Source organism: Kwoniella newhampshirensis, chromosome 7, assembly GCF_039105145.1.
Source record: "Kwoniella newhampshirensis strain CBS 13917 chromosome 7, whole genome shotgun sequence".
Classification (NCBI taxonomy): domain Eukaryota; kingdom Fungi; phylum Basidiomycota; class Tremellomycetes; order Tremellales; family Cryptococcaceae; genus Kwoniella; species Kwoniella newhampshirensis.
In genome coordinates, this window is record NC_089961.1 from 1,052,613 (window position 1) to 1,079,283 (window position 26,671).

General features: G+C 50.7%; 8 protein-coding genes across 8 annotated transcripts; 6 read left to right on the plus strand and 2 right to left on the minus strand.

The window, feature by feature from the left end:
* Positions 1 to 1,399: 1,399 nt before the first annotated feature.
* IAR55_004104 (uncharacterized protein) lies at positions 1,400 to 4,862 on the plus strand (the record flags this gene model as incomplete). Its single annotated transcript, XM_066947205.1, has 4 exons — positions 1,400 to 1,576; positions 1,657 to 2,019; positions 2,117 to 4,360; positions 4,434 to 4,862. 4 exons carry the CDS (start codon positions 1,400 to 1,402, stop codon positions 4,860 to 4,862), a joined length of 3,213 nt encoding a protein of 1,070 aa, XP_066802584.1.
* Positions 4,863 to 5,181: 319 nt separating this feature from the next.
* Positions 5,182 to 7,202, minus strand: IAR55_004105 (uncharacterized protein; the record flags this gene model as incomplete). The annotated part of the gene is made up of 4 exons (XM_066947206.1): positions 5,182 to 5,593; positions 5,664 to 6,057; positions 6,181 to 6,658; positions 6,744 to 7,202. 4 exons carry the CDS (start codon positions 7,200 to 7,202, stop codon positions 5,182 to 5,184), a joined length of 1,743 nt encoding a protein of 580 aa, XP_066802585.1.
* A 372-nt stretch (positions 7,203 to 7,574) lies between these two features.
* IAR55_004106 (uncharacterized protein) lies at positions 7,575 to 9,487 on the plus strand (the record flags this gene model as incomplete). The annotated part of the gene is made up of 5 exons (XM_066947207.1): positions 7,575 to 7,745; positions 7,881 to 8,402; positions 8,463 to 9,089; positions 9,147 to 9,261; positions 9,333 to 9,487. The coding sequence occupies 5 exons, from the start codon at positions 7,575 to 7,577 to the stop codon at positions 9,485 to 9,487; spliced, it is 1,590 nt and encodes a 529-aa protein (XP_066802586.1).
* Positions 9,488 to 10,416: 929 nt separating this feature from the next.
* IAR55_004107 (uncharacterized protein) lies at positions 10,417 to 10,760 on the plus strand (the record flags this gene model as incomplete). Its single annotated transcript, XM_066947208.1, has 2 exons — positions 10,417 to 10,598; positions 10,655 to 10,760. The coding sequence occupies 2 exons, from the start codon at positions 10,417 to 10,419 to the stop codon at positions 10,758 to 10,760; spliced, it is 288 nt and encodes a 95-aa protein (XP_066802587.1).
* A 2,278-nt stretch (positions 10,761 to 13,038) lies between these two features.
* IAR55_004108 (uncharacterized protein) lies at positions 13,039 to 15,606 on the plus strand (the record flags this gene model as incomplete). The annotated part of the gene is made up of 8 exons (XM_066947209.1): positions 13,039 to 13,400; positions 13,462 to 14,307; positions 14,363 to 14,500; positions 14,555 to 14,712; positions 14,776 to 14,938; positions 14,996 to 15,158; positions 15,218 to 15,243; positions 15,306 to 15,606. The coding sequence occupies 8 exons, from the start codon at positions 13,039 to 13,041 to the stop codon at positions 15,604 to 15,606; spliced, it is 2,157 nt and encodes a 718-aa protein (XP_066802588.1).
* Positions 15,607 to 16,328: 722 nt separating this feature from the next.
* IAR55_004109 (uncharacterized protein) lies at positions 16,329 to 18,543 on the plus strand (the record flags this gene model as incomplete). The annotated part of the gene is made up of 7 exons (XM_066947210.1): positions 16,329 to 16,494; positions 16,780 to 16,973; positions 17,296 to 17,380; positions 17,457 to 17,498; positions 17,793 to 17,849; positions 17,924 to 18,261; positions 18,355 to 18,543. The coding sequence occupies 7 exons, from the start codon at positions 16,329 to 16,331 to the stop codon at positions 18,541 to 18,543; spliced, it is 1,071 nt and encodes a 356-aa protein (XP_066802589.1).
* Positions 18,544 to 18,949: 406 nt separating this feature from the next.
* IAR55_004110 (uncharacterized protein) lies at positions 18,950 to 21,621 on the minus strand (the record flags this gene model as incomplete). Its single annotated transcript, XM_066947211.1, has 11 exons — positions 18,950 to 18,982; positions 19,059 to 19,213; positions 19,287 to 19,554; positions 19,631 to 19,868; positions 19,919 to 20,208; positions 20,290 to 20,392; positions 20,447 to 20,539; positions 20,591 to 20,664; positions 20,726 to 20,847; positions 20,898 to 21,218; positions 21,447 to 21,621. 11 exons carry the CDS (start codon positions 21,619 to 21,621, stop codon positions 18,950 to 18,952), a joined length of 1,872 nt encoding a protein of 623 aa, XP_066802590.1.
* Positions 21,622 to 22,778: 1,157 nt separating this feature from the next.
* IAR55_004111 (uncharacterized protein) lies at positions 22,779 to 25,926 on the plus strand (the record flags this gene model as incomplete). The annotated part of the gene is made up of 3 exons (XM_066947212.1): positions 22,779 to 22,843; positions 22,925 to 23,610; positions 23,660 to 25,926. The coding sequence occupies 3 exons, from the start codon at positions 22,779 to 22,781 to the stop codon at positions 25,924 to 25,926; spliced, it is 3,018 nt and encodes a 1,005-aa protein (XP_066802591.1).
* Between the last annotated feature and the right edge of the window lie 745 nt (positions 25,927 to 26,671).

Below are 26,671 nucleotides of genomic sequence, written 5' to 3' on the forward strand. Positions count from 1 at the left end.
GAGGTGGACGAGAAAGGTCGAGTATGCGTGTCGTTGTTTCCTGAGCTGTATCACCCCTTCGTTCTATTTATGACTCGAAGGGAATGAGAGCTGCTCGATACTTTGAATCGGTGTCGCCGTCAAAAAGCAGGGTACTGGGACCATCAACAGTGCTCAAAGGTGAGCGAAGAGTACGTGGCGTTGTCGATCGGTGCATAAGACAGTGAAGTCAGTAACCATTCGTTCAAGCCACACGTTACTCGATCTTGTTGCGACCAAGTGGGAGGAAGGGGGTCCTCTGCGAGACGGCATACCGGGAACAAAACAGGGAACACGTTATCACCGGAGAAGTGCGTGTATGCGTATGCTAAATCAATGTAAGGGTGAAGATCACAGGGAATCGCCCACGTTATACTCGAATACGTACGGTCCGGCAATGGGCGGGGATCGTCGGTCCCTCGGGTCTTGGCCATGAAAGAAAGTAGATCCCAAACACGCCTCGTTTTGAACGAGGATACTCGAGCGCCTTTCGTTTGTGGCACTCAGTCCTGTCCGTCTTGGCAAGATGATCTCCGAACCCTCACAGACAAGCCAAGCGTTCGTGCTCTACTCATGGAGATGGGAGCTATCCTGGAATCCATCGCACTTGAGACCATGTGTGGCACGCTTATGAGAGCCAGCAGTATCTTTTGAGAATAATGAATCCGAGACTAGCCTTTCGATACTGACAGTTGCCTCAAAATGTCCTATCTGAATTCATACTCCGAGGCTTCCATCCACCCTGGGCGATAACACAGCAGGGATGCGGACAGATCCTCGAGCAGGTCCTGACCTATATACAGGTGTTACCATGTATTGAAACCTGCCCACTGCGAAACGTACGAGCTGTTCTGTCAAACATGATCAAACGGACCTCCACCCGCAAGGTCATTCCGAACGACGATCCACAGGATATAATCTCCGAAGAAGACAAAAGCGATCATGATTGTGTATCTGTCGTTGAAAGGAAGGGTGATGGAAAGGCGGGTCCATTCTGTCCTTCACCCGGTGCTGTTGTGTATGTGTGCGTGTGTACGAGTATGTGTGCACAGTATGCGCTTATGAGACCCACTTGCTCTTCGACTTGAAGACGAAAGGATCGGCTGTAATTCGTGCTTTGACCTTTCCTCTTCTTTACCTCACTACCTTTCCGTGTAAGATTTGAAAAGGTCTGGACACTTGAACCATCATGGATCAAACTCTATCGATCGACTTGAGCTGTCTCACCATCACACCTTAATCTTCTACGACCTCCTTTCCATACATCCTCCTCTCACCAATCGGGTGTCTGTGACCTCTTCTCCATCCGAGGGGTCATGGTAGAAAAAGCACCGTTTGACATTATCTTCACCACCTGAGAACTTTACAGTGCACACCAACCATGTCAGCAATACAGCTGATGACCATCAGGGAGGTACGACTGCACCATTGCCTGACGAGCAGGGGAATCACCGAAAAGAATGTGAAGAACGCTCTGGAGGAATATGCCTTCGTATCTATGGGAGAAGGAAAGAGAGTACGGGAGTGGTGCGAGGAGATCACCAACGTGTTGGAGAAGGTGAGTTGTGATACATGCTGGGTGGATAGTTCAACCATCCCATCGTCAGCGCGACTCTCACGCCTCTGACGATTGCATAGATCTCTGCCCCAGCTCATTACCGGGATGTTCTCGACATATCACCCCTAAAAGTACTGCTCCCTTTCATACATCTTCCTTCGAATCCGTACTTCCCCACCGCTCAACCTCCGCTGCCCTCGCCACTCGTCTCCGTTTCTTGTTTTCCTTCTATCTCACGTCATCAGTTTATCGACGCACTCTCCCGGTTCAGCCAGCAAGATCATGCGGAAGACGCCTTTCACATCGATGACGAGGCGCTGATAGTGGAGCTATGTCTCGAATATATAGCTCGAAGATGGCGAATCGCCTCGTCAGAGGAGAATCAAGGTGAAGATACTCTAGTCGATGGGATTAGCAGGAAATTGACCGAGATTGAATTCGAAGTGAGTCACTTCAGTGCTAGGCGGCATCACCGTGTGCTCTCCATCTCCTTTCCGCAGACTGTCTTAGACGCTAAAGCAAGTTTTACACCTCACTCAGTTACAACTCGAAGCAAACTCATCTACCCTACAATCTGACATACTACCAATCCTGCACCGAGTCCGTTTCAACCTGGGTTTCGTGACCTCCTCCCAGCTCATCACCAAACTCAATAATGGTTTCACAAACACGTCTATCGAACATGGTCGCGTCCAAGCCTATCAACCCTTCCAGATTGTCAAGGCTTGGATCGAGCGACGCTTGTGTGCCGGTGTCGCTTACCAGATCATTCTCGATGATCTCAAGGCTGTGAGGAATAGAGCGGAGAACGAGGAGCATAAACATATCATCATCGACGTTTTGGCTGACATAGGCATTCTTCAACGCAGCCAAGACGAAGAACGATATGACCAATTCGGTTTCGACTTATCACCGTCTCCATTAATCACCTCGCCTATAGGCTCGAAGCGTACACGCACTCTGTCAGCCCTCTTTCAGTCCCAGAAGATGGGTCGCAAATCCAGCCATCAAGGAATGACTAGTACCAAGTGGTTCTCGCACAAGCGAAACATGTCGAACGCCAGCAAAACACACCTGGTGAATCCAGACCAACGTCGCCCATCCCTCTCGACCATGTCGACCATGTCAGTCAACTCGGCAGCGGCTCCTCAATCGCCCACTCTAGTTGGTACACCCATGAGCGCTACTTTCCCCGATTACATCAACAATCGCTGCTCATCCTCCACAATTCGACTGGCTACAAGTCTACACGATGATGTATTCGCTTCGCTCATGGCGTTCACAGATCCTGAAGACGTTAGGGCCGTCCTCCTGAACCACCTGATGGAGATGCGATATCATGTCCATGGACAGGAGGAAGAAGGGTGGTTCCTCTGTGGTGGAAAAGACAGAGCAGAAGATCTCCTGAACCACCTCGAGAGGAAAATGGTTGGAAAGAAAGATGTCATGGGACTTCGAGAGGTGTTCACATCGATGAGAGCTGCCTTTGATCTGACACCACTCACAACCAGTATGGTTCGTAGACCCAGTAACGTTCCGACCTCTCCCACAAGCTTAGAATTCCCTGCCCACGGAAGGGGAGTGTCATTCGATATCGATCAGTATCTTGCAGAAATTGCTCCCCCCATAAGGTCGGCGGACATCGTCGAGGAAGACGTAGAACAGGAAGAAATGCTCTCAGCGCCCACACGAGAGAGCGTTGGGGCACAATCCATCCTTACGACAGCTTCACACGCCACCTCTGACTCTCAATGTCATGCAGGCAGAAGAGCCTCACGATTGAGCGATTTCACCATTCGGGAGGCCAAGGTCGAATACCCGCTGGAAAGTAAGGCGGTGGAATACCATCTCTCAAAGTCACCTGTGAATCCAGATAACGATCCGATGACACCGTCACTTGCGACAGGATACAAGAAGATTTTCTCCCAGTCGGTGCCGAACCTGTCTGATTCACCTTACATACGTCTTCCAGCGGCGGTCAGTAGTCTCCGGCGACATAAACTGCATCTTACAAAGTCGAAGACTCCCGCCAGACTCAATAGTCCTCGGGATCGAAGCTCCACTCCAAAGAAGTTTGCCCATCTACAAGAGGTGACACTGACTCCCAACACATCTGTGCTACATTCTGCTGTTACCGGCAATACATCGCAGCCCCTCAGTAATTGTATTCGGGAAACGTTGTGTACCCTCTCATCCTCGTCGACGTTGTCTTCTCCATCAGATCATCTTCTCGTCACTCCACGTGCCAGACGGGAATCTTCGGACACCGATAAAAATCGACGGCAATTGCATCGAAACTTCGTAATATTTGATGGTGAACAAGTCAGTCCCTCCAGAGAGCTTCTACATATCCATGGAGATACAGAGGATGACGAAAGACGAACTCCGACAGAAGATACCGGTAATGACAAAGAGAATTTGTCTCCTTCCGCTTTATTGTCTACGCCTCGACTTCCGCCTCGGATATCGAGCCTGAAAGTTCCCGCACGAGTCAGATTCAGTCCCAGTCCTGCGGGAAGTAGCCATGGGAGCAATGGATGGTCAAGTGTGGGATCGCCAGCGACTATCGTCAAGCAGGAGCCTGTATCGGCAGTTCCACTCGAAATTGTGATCCAGCTGTACAATACAGCTTCTTTCACAGACGGTATCAGTCCAGACAACTTGGAACTGGTCCTGAGGAGATTGGTGGAGACTGAACGGAGCAGGGGGAAAAGGTCAGGACAAGACTGGGATGCACACTCAAAATCTCATGTGGTGTGGCTCATCGAGCAACTGGCTATCTTAGTGAGTAGTCATCGGTTGAAGGACTATGGCAATAAGCTAGCGAAAGCGCTGACCGCGAGCTTCTACATTATAGCTGAAGGATGCGGCCCTTACACCTACTATAGATCGAGTCATCTCATCACTCTCTTCGACATCACAAGACATACTCGATGAGCCCCTACCGATTGTGACAATTCCTACAAGATCATTCCTATCGCCCAAGCACGTCCAATCAAACCCAAACTCATCAGCTTCCTCTCCCTGCAGAGAAGATTTCGCATCACACAAGCCGCTCAATCTGCTCCAGCGCCGGAGTAGATCAAAAACGTTACAAGCTTCTATTTCCAGCTTCGATTCTGTGAGTTCGACGTACAGTACGCCCAGTGTACAAGATTCGGATTGCGTGGAACAGAAGAGGCTGGGATTGTTCGGGTTGAGAGCGGATGGGAGGGATAGCGAGACTTGTTCGATTGGGACTTTTGGGAGAAAGAGTTCGGTTGAGGACGTAGTCCTTGCGATCTGATAAGCGCGGTGGCTCTGGCTCTGGCCGGCGCCTCGTCTCGACGTCTGGCCTCGCGAAGTCACTCTTGCTTCGCCATTCGCACTTCTTCTTGCTCGAGGTAATCCGTCCTTCTTTGCCAATGTTCCTTCCTTTCCCTCGGGTGTATCTCTTTTCTATCACTTTAAACACGCTGTACATATTTAACTGACCCTTAGACTTTCACGTTCTCATTGACCGCCTGTTATATAAGAGCTGCTTCACAAGTACGTTCCAGTGATTCTCCATCGTACATTTGAATCAATCAAGTCACATATGCATCATCCGTTGTACAATCATTCATTCAATCATCGGACTCTCGTCTCAATGTCCCGGAAAGAGTGAAAGACTCATAAGCTTTCCCACTGACTAGCCAACCTTTAAAAGGCGGTATCGGAAGTCGCTGTTTTACTCCTTGTGGCGAGGACCTCATCGATTCCTCCTCTCGAGCTGATCCTCTTCCGTCTACTCGTGCTTCTACTTGAGGCGCATCACCATCATCAATTTCTTGTGATTGATCTTGGTTTCGATCCATATCGGTACTCCAAACTTGTCCATATCTCTGAAGCGATCCGAACGACCCTGACCCCAATCCTGATATCGGTCGAGGTGACCCTCGCAGGATCCGTTTGGCAATTTGGTATTTCGATCCAGATCTATGCTTGTGGTCGTGATACGTCGTTGTCGTAGTCGCACGATTGTCGCTTCTGTTTTCGCTAATGACCCGAACGGTCAATCCGCGATTTCATCGGGGCCTCTTGCACGATGCTAAATTTTGAGACTCACCTTTCGTTAGCAACATCGATCTCGTCCTCGACGACTCTGTTCTTCAGACGATCACACAGATCTTCGTACACTCTGAGTATCTCGAACTTGCATATCCGCGATCTCCCTTTTTCTTTCATCAAGATCTCCCCGGGCGGTTTCCATACATGATGCAGTAATGTCCCGTTCGCTATGATCTCCATTTTGAGCGCCTTGGACTTGGAATTCGGGTTGGAAGTAGGGGCCGAAGCAGTGAGGAATGGGAGATGAGAGAGTGACAGTGGGGACGGGGCAGGTTCGGGCGTTGTGGACGAGCTGGGTAGCGAAGAGAGGACGTAGGATTTGGAGTGGGGAAACCGAGTGGAGGTGAAGTGGATTCTGGGTTTGTGTAAAGTGTAAGGTGGAGGGAGATGATCTATCAGTGATTGGACAGGGTCAGCTATATAACAATATTGAGAAAAGCACCCCTTTCGACGCCTGTGGCGAGCTGTAAGACAATAAAGAGGTTGATACCGAGAATATCAGCAAAACAACTCACCTTGTATCGCTATCAGTCTTCCCCACAAAGCCCTATCCACTTCCCTTCTGACCATAACTGCCCACTCCTCTTTACTCCCCTCCCAGCCTCTGGGAAACTCCACCCCTCCAACCACCAGTCCATCCAGCCATACCGGCTCAAAGAGCTCATCCAGCAGTCCTCCCTGAAGTCCTAGCACAGACCACGAGGCGATCTTGTCGGAACATGACATGCTTATTGAAGGGATCGAGTCGGGTCGACCTGGTTTCGTACGAAGTGTCGAGAAATTGTTATACCCATGTCTGCCTCTTGCAACGCCTGGTCCAGCAAAAGTGGCCTCACCGATCGAATTGGTATCGATCAAAGCGGTTTCGGTGGAAGGAGTCGACGGTTGGGAAGGGGGAAGACACCTCGGTACGGATATATCTTTGTCGTTCCATTGAGCTGCTTCGTCCGGCGACTGATGGGCCGCTGTATGTAACGTTGACGCATCTCCACACTGTGTCAAGTCATTTTACCATCAACACGAGATCTGAATGGTTAACATTGAGATATCAGGCTCGCGGCGAGAAACACGTACGAACAAATAACATGGAGACATACATCCAGATCTTGATACCTTCCTTTAATGCGAATTTCCCATTTTTCCGCTGTAGATACAATCTGTCCTCCCCCGCGGATGAAGATGGAGGGGACGTAAGAAGCGATGCCTGATGTATCAGCCATCGGACAAATCCCCTCCGAGCGATGATCTCTGCATGACAGTCGTGTAACGCATCTCCAAGCGGCGGAAGTCGAGAGAAAGGAAGAACCTTGACACCCGTCCCAAGAGAGATGGGTAGTAATCGTTCAGTGGGCGATGATGACGAAGAGGAGGATGACGAGGAGGACTCGGATGATGGCGGTATGACAAGTGAGATTGTGGCCAGGGTCGTCCATTCGCTAACGCCGTTGTTTCGTATGGTCGGTTTACCATGAGCGGGAAGCGATTCGTAGAGCGACATTGACGAGCTGGCGACAGTCTCAGAAAGCGGAGCATCCATTTCTGACGATCTTCTCCGTGCCCGGCATCAAGCCATGAGCAATCCCCTCTTTGCTACGTACCGCTGTATATGTCCCGATGGTATCTGGAAAGGTGATGATGGATTCGAAAGTGGAAAGCAATATTATCGTTTGACTCGCGTCTGTCGGATGTGGAGGTTCCGAGTCTGTAACTTGCATTGGAGTGAGCCTGATACTCGCAAGAAAGGTCACCACCATTGACATTGGCAACAACCCCGGGTCATCTCTTCCGTCATGTTGTGTTTCTAACATTACACACACACACACAGAGATACACACACAAAAGCGTTGGCCTGCGCCTTCGTGCCGACTCGCATCTCTACTGCTTCTTTCCTTGATCTTCCTTTTGCATCATGTCTAGACCACCACCTCAGGCTGGCGCCGGAACGACGAGTACGGGTACGGGCATCGGTCGACCCCCTAATCCTCACTCGGTCTCGACGATCCAAACCATCTTGCATAATCTGCCAAACCTGTTTCAGATGCATGAGCGTGGGACGTTGTCTGACCTGCAAATCAATCAGGTGAGCGTGCTCAGTGTGTACCGGCGATGCTGCGTCAAGAAGAAAACCCTTTATGACTAGACTATTGATTGGCGTGGTAATCCCGCTCAAACGGAACGAAGCTAACGACTCGTCGATGTGCTTGCCTACGTGTAGCTTCGACAACTTATGCATACTCACTTCCGACAGATCATCGCATCATCCATCGCTGCTCACGAACCCAACCCTTTACTGTCCCTACCACCTGCTATAGATCCGACATTGCCATGGCAGGGTCGACCGCCTCTCATCAGCAAGGAAGCTTATTCTGAACTCATAGCTAAAACGACGGCTCATATAAAAGAAGCCATGGCGAAGAGAACTGCAGAACTACAGGCCGTTCAGATGGCAAGAGGCGGCGGACCGAGCGCTGGAGTTGTTCCCAATCCGTCTTCCCCCATGATCGGGAATCAACCGACGGGAATCGTGAGACCCGGTATGACTGGAGGGACTGGAGGAGTGAGTCCAAGACTGAACGGACAAGCTGGAGGATCCGGCTCCACCCCTGTAGGAGCGGGAACAAGCGGAATGCTGTCCAGACCCTCCAACTCTGGACCACTATCAGGTTTGTTGACGCACGAACAGCTGAGAGGACTCGCGAAGCTACAACCCCTCGAAAGACAAGAATGGCTGAGTAGAGTAGGTCGCACTCCGACCGAGCAGAGAGTATCACTTAGTGGACGCTGATGACAAACTCAGGATCCAGCACGTCTCGCCCAATTCAACATGTCGCTCAAGTACTGGCAGACTCAAAGCAGACCGGCCGATACTGGAGCTCCGAGACCTCCTTTGAATGCTCAACAATCAAGGCCTCCTCCGGCCCAACCTACAGCATCATCGCCTGCTGCGGGCATTGCACCAGCAGCAGCAGCTATATCCAGCATAGTGCCGCCAGCGGCACTGTCTTCATCGACTGCTTCGACTGTTCTCACTGCGTCTGCGACCGCACCGGCTTCTACACCTGATCCCACTCCTGGACCGTCAACTATAGCTCCAAGTGTGAATTCCAGTACAGCTTCACAGCCGAATGCCGAACAATCAGCGTCCACCACTGCGACCCCTGACACGATCACAACTACGACCATACCACCTGCTCAGCCTCCACAACCCGAGGGTACCGCAGTCTTCTTGCCCTCGGCTGCCACCAATCCTGCCAGTAACCCCGCATTCGCCACAGCTCTCCCTGACGCACGTATGTTCGAGCTGAAACCGCCACCTCCGCCTCCACCACCTCCAGAACCCGAAGACGTCAGAAGGAGACGGAAGTGGATAGAGTTCGTCGAAGAGCTAGCGCCAGGGATGGAGGTGGAACAGGGCGTGGATGAGGTAGGTGTAGTAGTCGCTCAGGGATATGGACATCTCTAACGAAGTCCTTCCGAACAGGTACTCGGAGACATACTGGATGGTATGATAGAAGAAGGCGTCCGAGGTGCAGTAAGAATGGCAAAGCATAGAAAGGCCGAAAAGGTCGAGTTGAAGGATATGGCATTCTTCATTGGTGAGTAGTTTGCGGAATAACTCTTCCTTTGGTTATCTCGTATTCATCAATGTCTTTGACACCTCTCACAGATCGCCTATGGGATACTGTCGTACCGGGATTTGATGCGATGCCTCACAAACGTGTTCATGCGGCTCCAGAGAGGGAGCGCGAGAGACGGAAAGCGAAGACGGTGAACCCGCGTGCTGGTCGAACGGGAGGACCTCGAGGTCGGGAGGAGGACTAATACTGAGCGCGGGCTGGGACAGAGACATCAGCAGTGGCGAAGGCGGAGTGTGAACAGGAGAATGCTGTGTTGCTATTTATCCAGACGAAGACGAAGAAATAGTTTCTCACACCTGTAGAGTACACATACATACATTCATTTACATTTACGTTTACATACGAAAAATCGATACGAATCGCTCACGCCCATATAAAGATAAGCTTTGTCATATGCTATTTAAGTTGAGGGCGTTATTCACAAGTAGCGTGAGATCGACACGGTTGATCCGATGTACGTACTGTACGGCTTGGCTTGAGATGACGAATGGCTAGTGCAAGTTATCGGATCGATCACAATTTGTTCCGCTTCAGTTACCAGTTACCCACTAGATCGTGTCGAGAGAACCCGTCCTTTCTCTTGCCGGGTATGGATTTGGCTTGGCATGGGATGTAAGTGTTATTTGAGCTGTGCTATGCTGTGCTGAAGAGGATTACATATGTCGGAGAAGTCCTAAGATAATCAGGCCGCGGAAGTCTTTCTCAGATGAGAGACCTTTTTGAGAAGACGGATGCAAGTAAAAGAATACATCGCCGTAAGCCACGCAACGTGTTCGGTGATATTCTCCGTAATCACTCGAGCTCTAACATACATACTGGCGGAAATAATGGTTGACATATGATCAGGTATCATGGATGCCAATTTATGCTGTGCTGAGAAGAGCTTGCGATTGTTGCTGTGTTGCGCCGATACTGCCCGCCAAAATGGTGCTTGATGATTCATCGCTATGAATAGATGGATATATGGTGACGACCTCTACTTTGTGCTCCCAGATCTGGAAGTTTTTTTTACCACAAGGCCCAGACTCACTTCGAATTCCGAATCCAAGAGGTCTTGAGCCTGGGTCTTGCCTCTAAATGTCAATCTCCTCCACAACGACGCTCCCACCCTCGATGTCGAGTGCCACCACCACATCTTCTCCTGCCTGCTTTCACCATGCTTTAGTAGAGCCCGTCCCTCGTCCCCCTGTACCCTTCCCGAAGGACTATCTAGACTTCGGGTCATTACGTTTGTTACCCGGCGTGGCGCCGGGAGCGGAATCAGGGTATCTCAACAGGATGTGGCGTCCACAGTGGTAAGTGGAGTATAATTGTTGTGTTGTATCGAGGCCATTTGCCCTCTGACAGGAAGGCTAAGAATCGTGCCGCAGAGTACTGGAAGTGGAAGCAGAAGCAGACCCAGACGGACAAGAGGTAAGAGCAGGTACCGGGGGAGGCGGAAACAAGGACAGTATTAATACTGCGACACAGGTTCGCACGTGGCGTGAGAGACATCCGGTACGAACGCCACTTCCGCGAGAAAACTAGAGGAGGAAAAGATCATATGCAAGGCCACATGAAGAAGTACACAGCTTATAGTACCAGTACAAGCGGTTGGTGTTGAGTTGTCGATCAATCTGCCTCGCTATGTCGAACGAACACTTTCTTGTTGGTACTCAGCTCCGCCCGATCTCTTCAACGTGATACGACCAAAGAAGCAGCAGAGATAGCACATCCAATCTGTCAAATAATGTCGTAAAAACAAAAGACCGCAATCGACAGTTGCGCCGTCTATCCAGAGATGGCCTCCTTGTCGCGGGAAGCGGAATGCGGGTTTGTCGTAAGTTTCGGATGGGAACAGAAACGCACAAACCTGTCCAGTTACTGCCATGATGATATCTATTACGTTGATTCGCATGCAGACATTTTAGTGATATATTCTGTTGTTAGCGTACCGAATTGCGCTCTCGATCGCAAAAGGTGCCAGAGTCGGGGTCATACCCTAAATTTTGCAGCTTGCCTTTCCAAGGCACACCACTCGGGAAAGGATCATTCACAACCTTTACTTGCTGCTGAGAGGGAAGCAAGTACAGTGAACTCTACCCAGAGTGATCCCGACCTCTTTACACAGACAAGACACAAAGTAGGAACCCACGAATCTTGGTGGCGACTACCATTGCTCGAGAGGCGATGATGGAAAGCGCTTGCATACATCAATTGTATCTCACATTCCAGTGAGCCGCTGATTTTTTGATTTCCTCTGTCCCCCTCCCCCGCCCGTCCAGCTTGCGCAGTGCCCCGGAATGCCGGTATAAAGCATGACTTCAGGCACGCGCGGGTTTATATGTTCTGGTCGCTCAGGTTCGAACAATCGTGGGTTCGAAATATCGGGAAGTACAGATTGAGAGACATAGGCTGGGAGAGGAGAGGAGTGAGAGAAAGGGAGTGGGATTCGGGTCCCTGAATGAAATGTCGAGCACTCTTAAATAATGGGTGATGATCTACCATTGCATCACCCCATGCCACCACCACCACCACCACTACTTGCTACTACCACTACTCACTACCCGCTCTCAAACTCAAAGCTCATCTCCGATCACATAGGTCACAGGTCGAAGGTAATCTTTTGCAACTCGGAATCGTTCACCATCACCATCAGCATCACCATACCACATCTTGTAGAATCCAAGATCTTCACCAATCATTCTTGATATATAACATCCTTTCACTCGACTCTCTCTCCTACTATCTTTCTCACAGGTGGCGATCACCGTTCCTCACATCAGAAACACTAGGTTCACTTTACACATACCGCAGTACGACATCATTCATCGTCCGCTCACATCCGTCGTCACCATAATATTCAACCCCCTTCCGAATCCGTTGCGCCGTCAGCAATCAGGAAGGTCCATTTTGTGGCTTGCCGCTCGACGCATACAGAGAGCAAGTGTCCAAGTGCATCGTTCGACGACGACGTTGGCTGTCTTTTGACATGATAGATGAAGAGTTGGAGATCTGAGACAAAACCCAAGGAGAAACAGGCTTTTTTCTTCTTCTGTCCGACACAGACAGTGACGGACACTCCGGACAACCAAAGCATCGTTACGATCTTCGGGACTTTGTGCATATATCCACTCACACATTCTTTCTTCGCTTCATCCGTCTTCCTCGTTCAGACCACAAGTCGACATTCCTGCACGAGACAGTCTAGGAGAATAGGAGAAAATAACGATCTGCCTTATCAACCCAACGATCGTTCCTTTCCCCACAATCCGAAACATCGGAACCTTCTGACGACCCCAATCATCCGCTCGATCACCGACTCATCGGACGTGACACACCGGCAATAGGAACAAACGAAACGCGAATGCGGTTGATAATCGATATTCAACATCATCAGGTTGAACGACATCGAGATCGTAGACGTCGTTGAATTCAGTTCAAACTCCATCAATCGTGCAAACGGGCGAGGCAAGCAGGACAGAGGGATCCGGGAAGGTTGACGTTGGGGCAGAGAGGACGGAAGACGGGAAGGAAAGTCAATCAAACGGGAAAAGGACGAGAAGGAGAACGAGGTGTTGTTTGCTGTTTCAGATTTCACAATTCCAGGCCCGTTGTCGCAAGCAAGCATATTCTGATTCAGTGAGTTCGGCACGAACGTTACCTTTGGCTCTGTCTCTTAATGCATATAACCATATCGGCAGTGCACATGCACCGGAGGTTCACCATACTGATGGCTGTCACTCCATCGCAGAGATGAATCCCACTCCGGCCAAACGACCTCGACGTACATTGTCCCCCCATTCTCCCGCTGAGTCGTCAGCTTCGCAACAGAGACCGCGACCACCAACAGCTTCTCCCTCACGTACTATCCTCCCCGCACCCATACCTTCTGGTCCGCCGTTCCCGCCTTTCGCGCCGGGACCTTCAGGGTGGCAATCCACCTGGCAAGCAGGGTCATCTCGTCGATCATTCGATGCTGGCTCTCCTTCAACCTCCGCCTCGCCAAAGATGGAGGGAGTGGAAGAGGGCAACATGGGAGGCATGGTGTTCACTCGCGACGTGAGCAGTAGAGCTCCGAGGAGTATGATGGCTTGTACGAGGTGTCGCCGGCAAAAGTGAGCTTCTATCATGGTATCGCAAGAATCTGCATCGTATCGCTGACACGTCTCGATCCAGAATGAAATGCGACGGCCCAAGTCAGGTACCATGCCGAGGATGTCGACAGTCAGGACAACCATGCATATTCGAACCTCGTTCGAGACCGAAGTCCATATCTGTGATGCCTTCTCGACCTCCACCGTTCTACCCGGGTCGACCAGGATCTCCTGCAGGTTTCTATCCTGCAGGTCCACAACCAGCTCCGCCCATAACGTCTCGTGCACCACCGTTATCACAAGAATCGTACATATTCCGTCAAGCGCGAGAACCGATGCCGCCACCTCCAGCTACCTCCATTGCGACGTTGGCGTCGCCCTATCCGCCTCCTGGCCGACACAGTCCACCACCGCCTAGTACCGCTGCTAGCGGATCTGGTGCACAACCAGGACCCGCATTTTACAACCCGCCACCGAGTGTGATACATCCTCCGCCTTTCGTGGCACCGGCCGTCATCCCTCAACCTCCACCCAGCGAAAGTCATGAATCCAGGATACGAAATGTGGAGTCAGCGGTTCGCTCTCTTTCGGGTGTACCATCTGCTATCTCTTCCTTGCAATCGTCGATGAACGCTATACAACGGACTCTCTCCCCGCGTCGGACAATCGAATTGAACGAAGGAGTCTGGGAAAACTACCGAACACGTGCTTGGCCACTCACACCATGGCTTGTGGGTCTCAGAGATCCAAACGGCTTGCCTGGTTTAGTCGTGAATCTGCTAGGTAAAAGGACCGTTGCCGACCGGGACGACGCCAGACGAAGGGAATGCGATAGCCTCTTGGTCGATGCAGCGAAAGAAGTCGGTAGGCTAGTCAGTGAAAGAGGCGAATGGGCGAGAGAGGATATGAGAGCTGTCGGTGTTCTAGCGTGAGTCTACGGGCATAATCCTTGCTGTATCATATCTAACAGCTCATCTCGACAGTACTTGGATCAACGATCAATCGTTCGCCGGCCTGGCCATCTCGCAGGCCAGGTCTCTAGGCTTGGAGAAGGTTCATCACCCCCGTCGAACGCATGACGATTGGCGGGAATGGATTTATCTGGTGATAATGGATCATCTGTGCGTGTAGTAATTTGCTACTTACAATTGCCTTTGCTGATTCCGTGCCCGCAGATGTCACATACCAGACTATATCGCCCCTATGACAAGGGAAAATTTGGCTTTGGCATGGAGAGATCGTCTCTCTGCAAGTCCAGCCGGGGACCCTGCGGTCAGAGATCGGGATTTGAAGCTGCTTGCATGGCTGGAATACGCCGAGACACTTGCTGATGGTATGTCCCTTCTCCCCTCTGAACGAGAGCCAGTGAGGGGTACTGATATCGTATCTGCTGCAGTACATCAATTACAAGATTCCTCCCGACTTACGCCTGCTTCCGCTGAGCCACTTACCGAAGAGTCAATTCTGGACGATCGACGCGCCAAGGCTGTCGATCCCTGGCGCAAATTCGGTCAGAGATGGGAATCATGGGCTGGAGGTTGGGCGGCTAGAAACGACCCGTGAGTGGAGAAGAAATGCCTACTGTATCAGTCCGCTGACATGGTGTGGCCAAGCAGGATTTTGGCGCTGCACTATAATTATGCAGTGCTCTTCACCACTTCTCCAGCGTTCTTAGGAGATGACAGGATATGGGAAGAACTGGCGGCGTTGAAGGAAGGATACACACAGCTGGAGAGGGCGAGAGACGCTGCAATGGGCGTGATTCAGGCGATCTGTTCTGTGAGTGGCACATTTTGGGCCTTTGCAAGCTTGCGGCTGATCGAGTATCCTACGCGCAGATCGAGATTGGTCGGACGTTGCCATAGTGAGTTCAGTTCTCCGTACATGATGATCGCACGCGGCAGTGATTTGACGTCGATATCCTAGCTCATTCGCTCTATACCGTCCCTTGTTGTCACTCTCGATACTCCACCTGGTCTCCCTTTGCAATACTCTTCCCACTTCGCCTATAATATCTACCTCCCATGTTCTTGGTATGCTCAGACAGGCCTACGAGACCATCTTGGCCCACCAACCCCTGGATAGAATTCCCTCAGCTGTCAGTGGATCTCAACCTCAAGGACCGGGTCTTTTGGGTGACATCGTGGAGAGCGGTAGGATTGAGCTTGGAAAGAGATGGGTCGGTATGGAAGTGGGTCGAGAGACGTGGAGGAAGATTGTAGGGTAGTCGAGCTGAGAAGGGGGCGAACAGGCTGAAGACTGCAAAGAATAGTTGGCTTGGCAACGATACGGACGGAAGTCGACCGACGACCGGGGTATCAGAGTGCAGAATTTTTGACGAATATTGGACGAAGTCAACGAAATACATGGAGCGATAACGACGATATACACGAAGCGAGTTGATCCTATGAATCGCCTCCTAGCTTTACAATCATTCTCTTTCTCTCTACAATTTCATCGCTACTGTTTGAGATTGCTGGTAGGGTTTCAACGGTGAATTCATTCCTTTTCCTAATTCGTGGTGGATACCCATCAGTTCTTGTATTTAGCACCCTGCATTTATACTATACACCGTCAGTCTTCTGTTTATATACTTCTTGGGCTTGCTATGCGAATGACTCTGTGCATAATACCACTATGTGTGTGCCATCATAGCTGCAACACGAAGAGGAAAGGTATCTAACTGCTCTGAAGGACAAGGTGCCACAAATGTCTTCGTGAGACGCGACGCGCTCGTTTGCGAACATAACCTCGTCCTTTCATTACATTGCATTTCTTGTCCATGCTTGATTGTCTCTACATCTCAGACGAACCATCCCCGGAACATCGTCTTTGAGACTGATACAGACATCGACTCGACAAACACACACACCACCCGAACGAATCGATTCACAAACAACTCACGACCGGACTTTGACAATACGGAACGTCTCGCGATCAGATCCCATCATGCAAGTGGAATACGAATCGTCACCCGCTACCGAATCAGGGAGATACGGAGGAGGGATGTCGTTCCGACCTGGAACGCTACAAAATGGTCATGATCAGGGAGGAGCTGGAGAAGGAGAAGGAGGCGAAACATCGGACGATGGGGAAGGTATGGAGCAGGATGGCGGTGAGTTGAGTTGATGACTGCTCAAGAGGCTACTCTGTGTTTGGTAATTTTGTCGATTTGTGGAGCATGATTCCGCCTTGGTCAACTGCTACGTCTTTTGACTTCTAATCCGTCCGTCCCGTGACTCGCAACCCTCATCGTGTGCTGTGAGATGCAACCGATCTTATGTGTCACGACCTCCATCTTCGCTCTCCCGCTCCCTCCTTCCCTCATTCCTCAAATCCCTTCTCTGATCACCAGCTCAAAGCTTCTCCGATACTGACTCTCTGATCTCCCCTTGATTAGACACATCCTCCGCCCCCATTGCCACAACCACGACCGCCAAGCCCAAACGGATCATCAAACAACGTCAGTCTCTAGCCGAGAAACAACCAGGAACCACTATATTCCCTCTGAGCAGGATCAAGAAGATTGTGAAAGCCGATAAGGATTTAGATACGATGAGCAGCGAGGCCGTGTTCATGGTGGCTGTGGCTACGGTGAGTAATCCCGACGTCGATATTTTGGTGTTGGATGGGGTGGGGTGAGGGATAGTTCGTTAGAGAGCAGACCGGAGAAGGAGAGGAGATGGGAAGGGATGGGATGGGATGTTTGATCAGCTTGCCTTGTCGTCTATGTGATCAGCCGCCCCAGGCGAGGAGCAAGTGCGACCAAATCCAGAACGTCAGAAGGAAAAGGACAGACGGCCGTCTAGCTGTTCGCGAACCTAGGAGCTTAAGAGTCCCGTGCAGGTATAACGGGACATCAAAACTCTCCGCTAGATGTTGATCCGACATGACGCTGATACCACCTACGATCCAGGAATATTTCATCAAACATTTCATGGAAGAAGGATACACCAAAGCGAGATTGGAGAAGCGCAAGATTGTAAACTACAAAGATTTGGGTGAGTTCCAGTTCCCGACGGCAGATCCATCATGTCGAATCATTTCCCCAAGCATATGTTGATCGGTGCTATATAGCTGCTGTTGTTGCTCGCTCTGAAGAGTTCGATTTCCTGAAAGGTGCGTTGAGCGATCCTGTCTTTGACCTGTGACTTCTGCTTTGCTCCTCATCAAACATGAAGCAAATTCTCCCTGCAACTGCTCGTTCTTCTCCTGTCTGTCACCGTTCGAGCTTCGAACTGTCATGACCACCTCTCTTCTTCAAGATGACCCAATATCGTATCATAACATAACTACTGAGCCAGCGTCAGCCGGCTAGGAAACATAATCTTCTCTCTGATTTTCGTCCTCCTTCTGATTCTGTTGGTTGTCAGTAGCGCAAGGTTAGAGGCTGATTTTCCTGACAATCGACAGATGTCATTCCAGCTCCGATGCTCTTGTCGGAAGCCCTTGAGTTGAGAAAGCAAAAGCGTGAGTGCCTTCTCAACACCCACAGACTTTTCACGTTCGCATCGATGCTGATATGAGTCATCCACCACCGACAGTCGCAGCAGACGAGAACCCATCACTTCACGAGGACAATGATCCGCAACCTGGTGCATCACACATGAACGATGAAGATCTCCCTCCCTTGGCACCCTCCACCAACCCTCTTTTCCCGAATGCGATCATGAAAAAACCACCCAATACCCACGCTAAAGGATCGAAACATGCCACGTCAAACACGCATGTCAGAGGTTCATCAGCTTCTATGAGTGAAGTCGGTGGACCTGTGACTGTCACGGCCACTGCTGCCGCTACCGCTACTGCAAGTTCGCAACAACATCGATATTCTCCAAATGTACCTGTCACACCGAAAATCATCACTGGGAAAAATGCACCTGTAAGTGTATGCGATGATCAAATCAGACAGAGAGGAGAGTGCAGCGCTGATGTTTCTTGGTTGGATTGGATCGGCTTTGCTTCGCTGTCGCAGAGTACACCACATTCTCTGACTACGAGAGGATCGGCAAGACGATCATTAGCAAGCGGTGATGTCGATATGACCTCCGTGGTGGGATTGAGAGAAGAGGAGGATGCACAACCTGATAAGGAGGAGAGTGTGGGGGTTGCGAGTGAAGAAGAAGATGGCGTCGTCGATGGTGACGAGACGATGGATCAGTGATTGAGAGGTTCATGGATTGATCGATGATCATTAGTCGCATCCTTGAGCGGTTTGGTAGTCATTTCAATCGCTGGTGATTTCACCATGCATGTGATAAAGTATGTATATTCTAAGAGTCATCCAATCCCGGATTCTAGGTAGAATGACGAGTTCCACAAAGTCCAGGTGTAGAGCACGCATTGATCAGACTTGATTCGCTCGACGTTCCACTCTGCTGCGATGGTACCATGGATCGTGGATCATGATATCACCACTCAGCTCTCTAATAATCATGTACATTGACGATGCATAAGCCCCTTTTCTAAATGGGATAGTATTTGTATATCTCGTCGATCTCGCTCTGTATCCTGTCTCTCTCGTCGCGCGCGTCCATCGTTTCGTTGTCCACGATCACGATATATCTTATCTAATTAGGGCCCTTCATGGCGGCTTTCAGAGCCTGATCGAGGTGCGATATCAGCCAGCCATCTTGGATCACCAACCTCCTGCGAAGAGGAGAGATGAACCCAACTCACCTTCTCCAACTGGTCCAGATCGGACTTGTTCATCGCGTCAATTGGCTTCATACGTTTGCCCAGGGTCTGCATGATGAATTCAACCTCGCCCATCGATCGATCGTCATGCACAAAGATAACAGAACATCCCTTTCGACCAAATCGACCCGTACGACCTGTTCGCGAATACATCAGCACTGACCTGACCAAGACAAGTAGCAGGACTGATGAGTTGATTGTGTGACTTACCTATTCGGTGGATATAGGTCTCGATATCAGGCTGGAAGTCGCCTGCGGGTCCTTGGTCCGGAACATCATAGTTGACAACCATGTTGACCTGCTGGATATCGATACCTCTCGCCACGACATTGGTAGTGATCAGGACCTTGGTTTTACCGTTTCTGAAGCCATCGAGAATATCGTCTCGATCGCGAGATTGTTTGTCTCCGTGGAGGGAGGCGACCTCATGTCCGTCCTCTGTGAGTCGTCGAGCAATCCGATCGGCGGTGTCTTTGCGCTACAAGGAATCCATTGAGATCAGTATCGTCGGAAACAGAAGACTAGGAACAGTCAAGTGTCTCAGCTTCACTCACCTTGCAGAAGACGATACTCTGTCCTATCGACATGCAATCATAGAGCGCTGCAAGAGCATCATATTTCCCGTCTTCGCCATTGCATTTCATGTAAAGTTGCTTGATTGCGTCGACCGTGACATTTTCCAGCTTCAAGAAAAGTTGATTCGCCTCAGGCGCGAACCTCTCAGCGAATTCTCTGACGTTGTCGTTGAAGGTGGCAGAAAAGAGGACATTTTGGACGTTCGGTGGAAGCATTCTTATTCAAGTCATCAGCGACGTCGCAGCGTCTGAGCCATGGCTACTCACCTCTTGATTCTGGTGGTTTGGTCACCTAACCCTTGCATAGCAATCATCTCGTCCGCCTCATCGAGGACAAAGACCCTGATTTGCTTCGGGTCGAAGATACTCTTGCCACGACTGAGCATGTCGACCAGGGTACCAGGCGTACCTATGAGGATGTGTTTATCGATTCGAACATTACGACTCCATGATCCTGGAACGGCGAGAAAGGTCTTGATGTCTGTGAATTGACCGATCTTGTCGATGACTTCTTGGATCTGTCGAGCGAGCTCTCGAGAAGGGGCGAGACAGATCGCCTGTGCGAACATAGACAATGGTGAGCATGGGAACCGGTGATGCGCGAGATACTGGAAGTGGATGCGTGGAACATAACTCACTTGGGGAGTCATCAGAGCGGGGTCCACGCGGCTGAGCATATCGAGCGAGAAAGCGGCTGTCTTTCCTGTACCCGACTGACTCTGTCCGATAAGATTTCGAGGACTGCAAAAAAGGGTCAGTTGAGGTAAATGAACGAGTGGGACAACCACGACTAACGGATTACTCAACAGCAAAGGCAAAGCCACCTCCTGAATTTTGGAAGGCTTCTTAAATCCCACTGCATAAATACCCTTCATCAGGTCATCGTGGCTGTTTATAGCAGTTCAGCTCGGTGTACGTGCGACTAACGAAATGACTTACAGGTTGAGTTGTTCAAAGGTTTGTACAGAGTACAACGGCGAATTAGGGTCCGCTTGCAAGTCCGCGAGTTTGACCTTAAGACCGTCGTCAGATCATGCTATATGATCCGTTCACACCGTCATAAACAAAACTCACCTCGACTTGGAACTCATTGGAGATCAGCCCTCCATCACTCATACTGGTGTCTACGACCTCCTCCTTCTTCTTCCCGTTCACTGCTCCATTCCCGTTGGTAGTGGGCTCGGTACCCCAGCCACCTGCATATACATCGTCAGCTTCACTCCACTGATAGTGGAAACAGATATACCCTCTTGGTCATCCATAATATTGTTCATTTTATCCTTTCGTTCCTCGTTATTAGGTAGCAGCTCCACGTTCTTCTTCGACTCTCCTACTGACGCAGAAGCAGCGGCCGAGGTCGATGCCGGAGCAGTCGAGGTCGGTGCAGAGGCTCGATCAGATTTGACACCTGCAAGGGCTTTGCCAAAGAGGTTATTGCTGGTATTTGGCTTGGGTCGAGCAGGGGAAGAAGAGGATGGGGCCGAAGCGGAAGCAGTTTCAGATGGAGGTGTGTTGGAGGTTGAGAGGCCAGATATACGAGAGGCGAGCGAAGCTATAGGTGCGTCGTCTGTTGTGATAGGGGGAAGCGCAAGTGAGGATGAAGTCAAAGACACGTTAGCTCCATATGACATGGTACGGAGAGGAAGTAATCAGTCAGACGGAAGTATACAAGGACCAGAGCCCTATCCATGTGTTGTCCAGTCTGTTTGCGCACAGATCTTCTCTTCTCCATACTCCATTCGAGTGTGCCATACAGAAGTGGAGGTGTCAAAGTCTGATTTAAGGTCTCACTTACCTTGAGGTTTTGCAGAAACGACTGGTCCTTGTTGTTGTTGTTGTTCTTGCTGTTGTTGTTCTTGTTTGGAGGATGAAGGAGAAGAAGAGGAAGAAGGATCGTTGAATTCGACTCTGGCATCCTCTTCGTCATCCAAATCGGCCCATGATTTGGAAGAAGCGAGTGCGTCACTCATTTCTCGTTTACACACAAGCACTGAGCACGGACCGCAAGGTCGAAGGTCGAAAGGAGGGCAGCCGTAAGAGTAGATCTGTGCGCGAGGGGGTGGGGGACAAACGACCCTGTAAGTGTGTGGGGATGCGGCAGGTCACGATATCCGAAAGCAACAGAAGGCAAGAAGCAGGTGACAGAGTGTGTTGTTGGTGCGTTGTCTGATCAAAGAAAGAGGTGACAAGGACAGGAGTTGATTCTATACAAGTCGGAGCACCAAGCTGAAATGTTGATTTTGTGAGATAGGAGCGTACATGGTGGCGACGATCTTTTCTGAGTGTGGCGGACCGATCTGGTTCCGTCTCACCACGATTCTGCAGCTCACAATGACAGTCTCCCTCCCTCTTCGAACCCCGCTACCATGTTCTCGTATATGGCTGGGCTCGACCGATGCCCAAACAGTACTACCCCCCCCCCTCCTCATGCAGAGTAACATCGCGGAAGCTTATCGCGTCAATGGGATCACTTTCCACCTTGGAGACGTTTTACGCCCGACGCATCAAAGTGACCTTTTTGACGCAAAGCTGCGATCATGCATACAGTCTGAGACTTGCTCATCCGATACAGTAACACGTCGTCGTCTTTCTCAAGAGGCGATAGGTCTGAAACATGATTCCAGGACACCAAAGGCGCGAATTTAGACATGAGACATGACTTGGGCCAAGGAGATCAGATACGTGGCATTTAATTCAGCGACTACCCGTCACAACTAGGGATAAGAATAACTCCGAGACAGAATGCGCGTTTCTATCCCGTGCCACGATTTATGACGTCGGCCACCGGTTGAGAGTGTAGTTATGAGACGGAAGAAGGGGGAAATTACCCTTTCCTGCACTTGTCCGGCAACTGAACCAGAACCACCAAACCCCTTCTTCTCTTCACGGCATAGCTATTGACATAATTCCCATCCCCATCCCCCACCTCGTCATCATCATCTTACCACCAATCACCATACATCAAATCCCTTATATCGTACTATAGCGGTCCTCAAGCAGAAACAGAAAAGGAACGAGTGATCAACGATCCATTCTCTTTCTCGTTCTCGCTTCTGTCCATCATAATCGACAGTCGGTACTTTCGCATCGCACCGATCGACGTTACTTTGACACTTCATCTCACATGATGGACGCCCTTCGACCCGGTCATGCTCATAAGAGCAGCAGTGATCGTCTACTGAACAACTATCTGTGAGCTGACCCATCCTCTTTCTCGGTCTGCATGGAAAATCCAACGCGGCACGCATCACTGACTGCGGTTCTTCTTCCCAGCGATTCCCAAAAGGGACTCAGTGCCTCATTGCTCAATCTACTCTCTCACTCTCATTCATCCACATCTTCGCTTCTCGCCTATGTTACCTCTTCACCTGGTGTCATCGTGCCGGTCCGTCGAGCCGTTCGTCATGCCGCTTTCGAGGGCCCTCTCTCTGCAGCTCTCATGGAAAATCCGGATCACAGCGGACACGACCACGAGCAAGGTGGATGGGCGGCATACATCTCATGTCTCGATCAATTCCGCAAGGATCTCAAGCAGATCCATCTTCTCGAAGAAGAGATGAGTCGAGTCAAGAGAGATCGTGAGATCCTGGTCACCAGGTTGATCAAGACTACCAAGAGTAGACCCACGAAATCGGACCTCTCGGCTATCGCTGCTTCCTACTCCCAGCATAATGGATTCGATGGTCCACCTCAATCATCTCGGGGTTCCGTTCTGTCTTTCTCTTCAAATGGTTCAGCCACAACCAAAGAGGGGAAGCGAGCGGGAAAGCTGGCAGAAGCGCAAGCAGAATTGCTTGGTTGTGAAGAACATTTGAGATCATTGGAAGTCAGGATCGAAAATGAGAGGAACAAGGTCATGATGAGAGGTCTGGAAGATCGATTCAGATCAATGGAGGTTGTGGGAAGGATGTGGGTCTCTCAGGCCAAACGAGGTTTAGCCGATTTGGAGCAGATGCACGGTGAGCCTCTTTTGCCTCTGGGGAGGGGTATGAACTGATCTCGTACCAGAACTTCCTCCCGATGCTTTCGAGCTCGACTCCAACGGCTCTCTCGCTCCATCCCAATCTGCATCTCAAATCGCATATGAAGACTCTCCGCAACGAGGTGGTGTGCCTTTCCCGAGGCACTTCAACAGCCGACACGGACCTGGATCGATCACAGGCAGTATCGCGGAAGAGGACGAAGGCGGTAGTTCTGCCGACGAAGCCCCTGCTCGTGACTTGGTGGTTCACGAGAACCGACCAGGATCTAGAGCAGCAGGTTCTCCTCCCTCTGTTCCTAGCAAAGGTAGGAACGCAGTTGGCAAACCGTCACCGCTCGGTGTTCCTTCCGTCAACTCCCGAGCTCGACCTCTTTCGAGCATGGCCATTGCATCTCAGAACAACATGGGGGGAGACGGCTCAGACTCGGACACTCCGAAGAACACTCGTGCAGGCGGAAGAAGAGCTGCTAGTGATGTTGGTGCGATGGGGTACCGTCCACCTACTGGACGAACGCCTCTTCGAAGAACCTTTTCCAATGACGTTGGTGGTGGACCGAAGAGGGGCGGTTCTGATACCTCTAGCATTCACAAGGCCAAGAAGAAGGGCTTCTTCGCCTCAATTGGTCGACTTTTCAAGGGTAGTGGCTCGAAGAAGAGGAACGGGTCGAATCGATCGGACTCGCCTCCATATGGGTCAAAGTCTGGTGGGTGGCACACCAGGACTGACTCGAACCTGAGGCATTCGGGCACATTCGGGGGCAGAAGAGGAGGAGACGAGTCAAGTAGCGATGACGAGGGCGGCAATCTTGTCAGCGTGACCAACAACAGAAACAGCACTTGGTCAGTCGATAATGCTAGCACCCGAAGCGCCGGTATCAAGCGCAGCTCGACGATGCCGGTTGCAAATGGCTTGATTCCCGCAAAACCCCTGGCAATGAAAAGAAACAGCAGTCAAAGCACGATCACTGCGCGAAATAGAGCGGCGTCTCCCACGCCGGCGCCCGCTAAATCAACTACTGGGACCTTATCTCGGTCAGGGACTGTGAAATCCACTTTGTCCACCAAGAGCGCTGGTACGGTGAAGTCTACTGGTACGGCCAAGAAGACACGTGCGAATGGTAGCATCTCTCGAGCATCATTGGCTAGTCAGCAGGCTGCTGAAGGGCGAAACATCATGTCGCTGGTTGACGCCCAAGGTCCAGTCATGCCCGAGGTGCCCAAAGCCCCGAAGAGTCACGTCACTCCTCAAATGGAATTAGCCAAAGCCCCAGGTTCTTCCTTGATTCCCCACGCACCGACCTCAAAGCCTGCGCAACATACGGATGCCAATATCCCGACGCTCGGAAGATCCATTTCGAGGTCCAGCTCGGTCAAGAAGGTTCAGAAAACTGATACTGATCCTGCTCCACCAAGGTCGACTACACCGCTACCTCCTAGTCGTCTCTTGTCACCTCCTCTCAAGTCGGCCCTCCGACCTACTAGCCCTCAGCCATCTACCACTTCTCTCCCTCAGGAACCTCCAAAGGCAATGTACAGTATCACTGCACCCGGTCCCGTACAATTACCGGAGGAAAAGGTAGAGGAGAAGCTAGTGCCACCAGCTAACAACAAACGAAACTCGTACCACTCGATGATGACGCAAAGCGATGGTGCTAGCATTTATGAGTCGGCAATGGAGGATGAAGATGGCAACAACGCTGACTCATCCTCCGATGAGGAGGAAATGAAGGGTTTTGATGTGGTGGAGAATGAGCGCATCGCAAGAGCAGGTGAAATTGCCACCGGTGCTGCGCGAGAGCGATTCGGTGTGGACAACGCATCGGTAGCTAGCGACGATACCATCGGCGCCAGTCCCACTGTAAGGAACGGTACAACTACCGGTTCGAATCACCCCCCTGCGCCTTCAAGTCAGAGTGGCTCAGCTATCGCCCGAAGGAAGTCGGTTAGAATGAATGTTCCTGACTCCCCAGTCATCGAGACCGCGCGAGCACCTGAGCCCGTCATGTCGCATAACAACAATCACAACCAGGCACCTGAAGTGGATCGACCAAACAGTCCTGAACCAGAGAAATTCCAAGAGCAATGGTCGACTAGGATTGGGAGAATGCGGGAAGATACGTCTGATGAGGAGGATCTGGATGACGAGTACGTGCGGGCAAGGAAGGGGTTGGCCAAGAACACAGGGAAGTGGGGAGCTGTCAAAGCACACAAGGAAGCTCAGGACGCCAAGTTGAGCAAGAGAGGAAGCACGCGAAGTAAGAACAGCACCAAGAGCAAAGGTAGCAAATTTTAAGCGAAGAAACACCGAAGCCAGAGATACGCATTTTATTTGGACTGTTTTGAAGAAACGGAAAGGAAATCTTGTAATTGTCGATTTCGAGCTGCCTTGGCAATCTATACACAAAATGATATGCTGTTCGAGTTAGGCATTACGAAGCCTATACTATACTTCGAGTCCAGGCCAAAAGATGCTATAATATTTCATTTCGATTTTGTCTCTTCGCTATCGTGTATCGAGTGCATGATGATGAGAACATTACAGAATGAGGGAAAGGATGAAACGCGTCCTGGGTTATTTTTCTCTCGGTGCCTAGAAAAGGATGATCGGGTTTCACGACCTCGTCGATATTCCTTTTGTTCATTAACCGCAACTTGGGCTTCTGCTCTTTCTCCTCACGGCTCCTCATTGTTTCGCAATTTCATGTAGAGAGTGTTTCAACAGGGCCTGAACTATGGCTCTGGTACAAGAATCAGACCAGCGGCATGCGAGAGGATGTCTATTGTCGATGATACATCACGAGGGGGAGTATTCGCCTTGCCCCTTCTTCCAAGAAGCGATGAGGTGGAACACAGTATATGGGCAATGACTGAGTGAGTGGGTGTCTTGTCTGTATATCATCAACTCTTGCATGTTCATAATATCCTGCTTCTTCGAACATATTCGTTTGACTTGCGCGCACAACACACTCATATCTTTTCGTACCGTTGAAAGATCTTCTATACGATCGTACCAAAGCCGCAAGTTCTGGAAACAACCC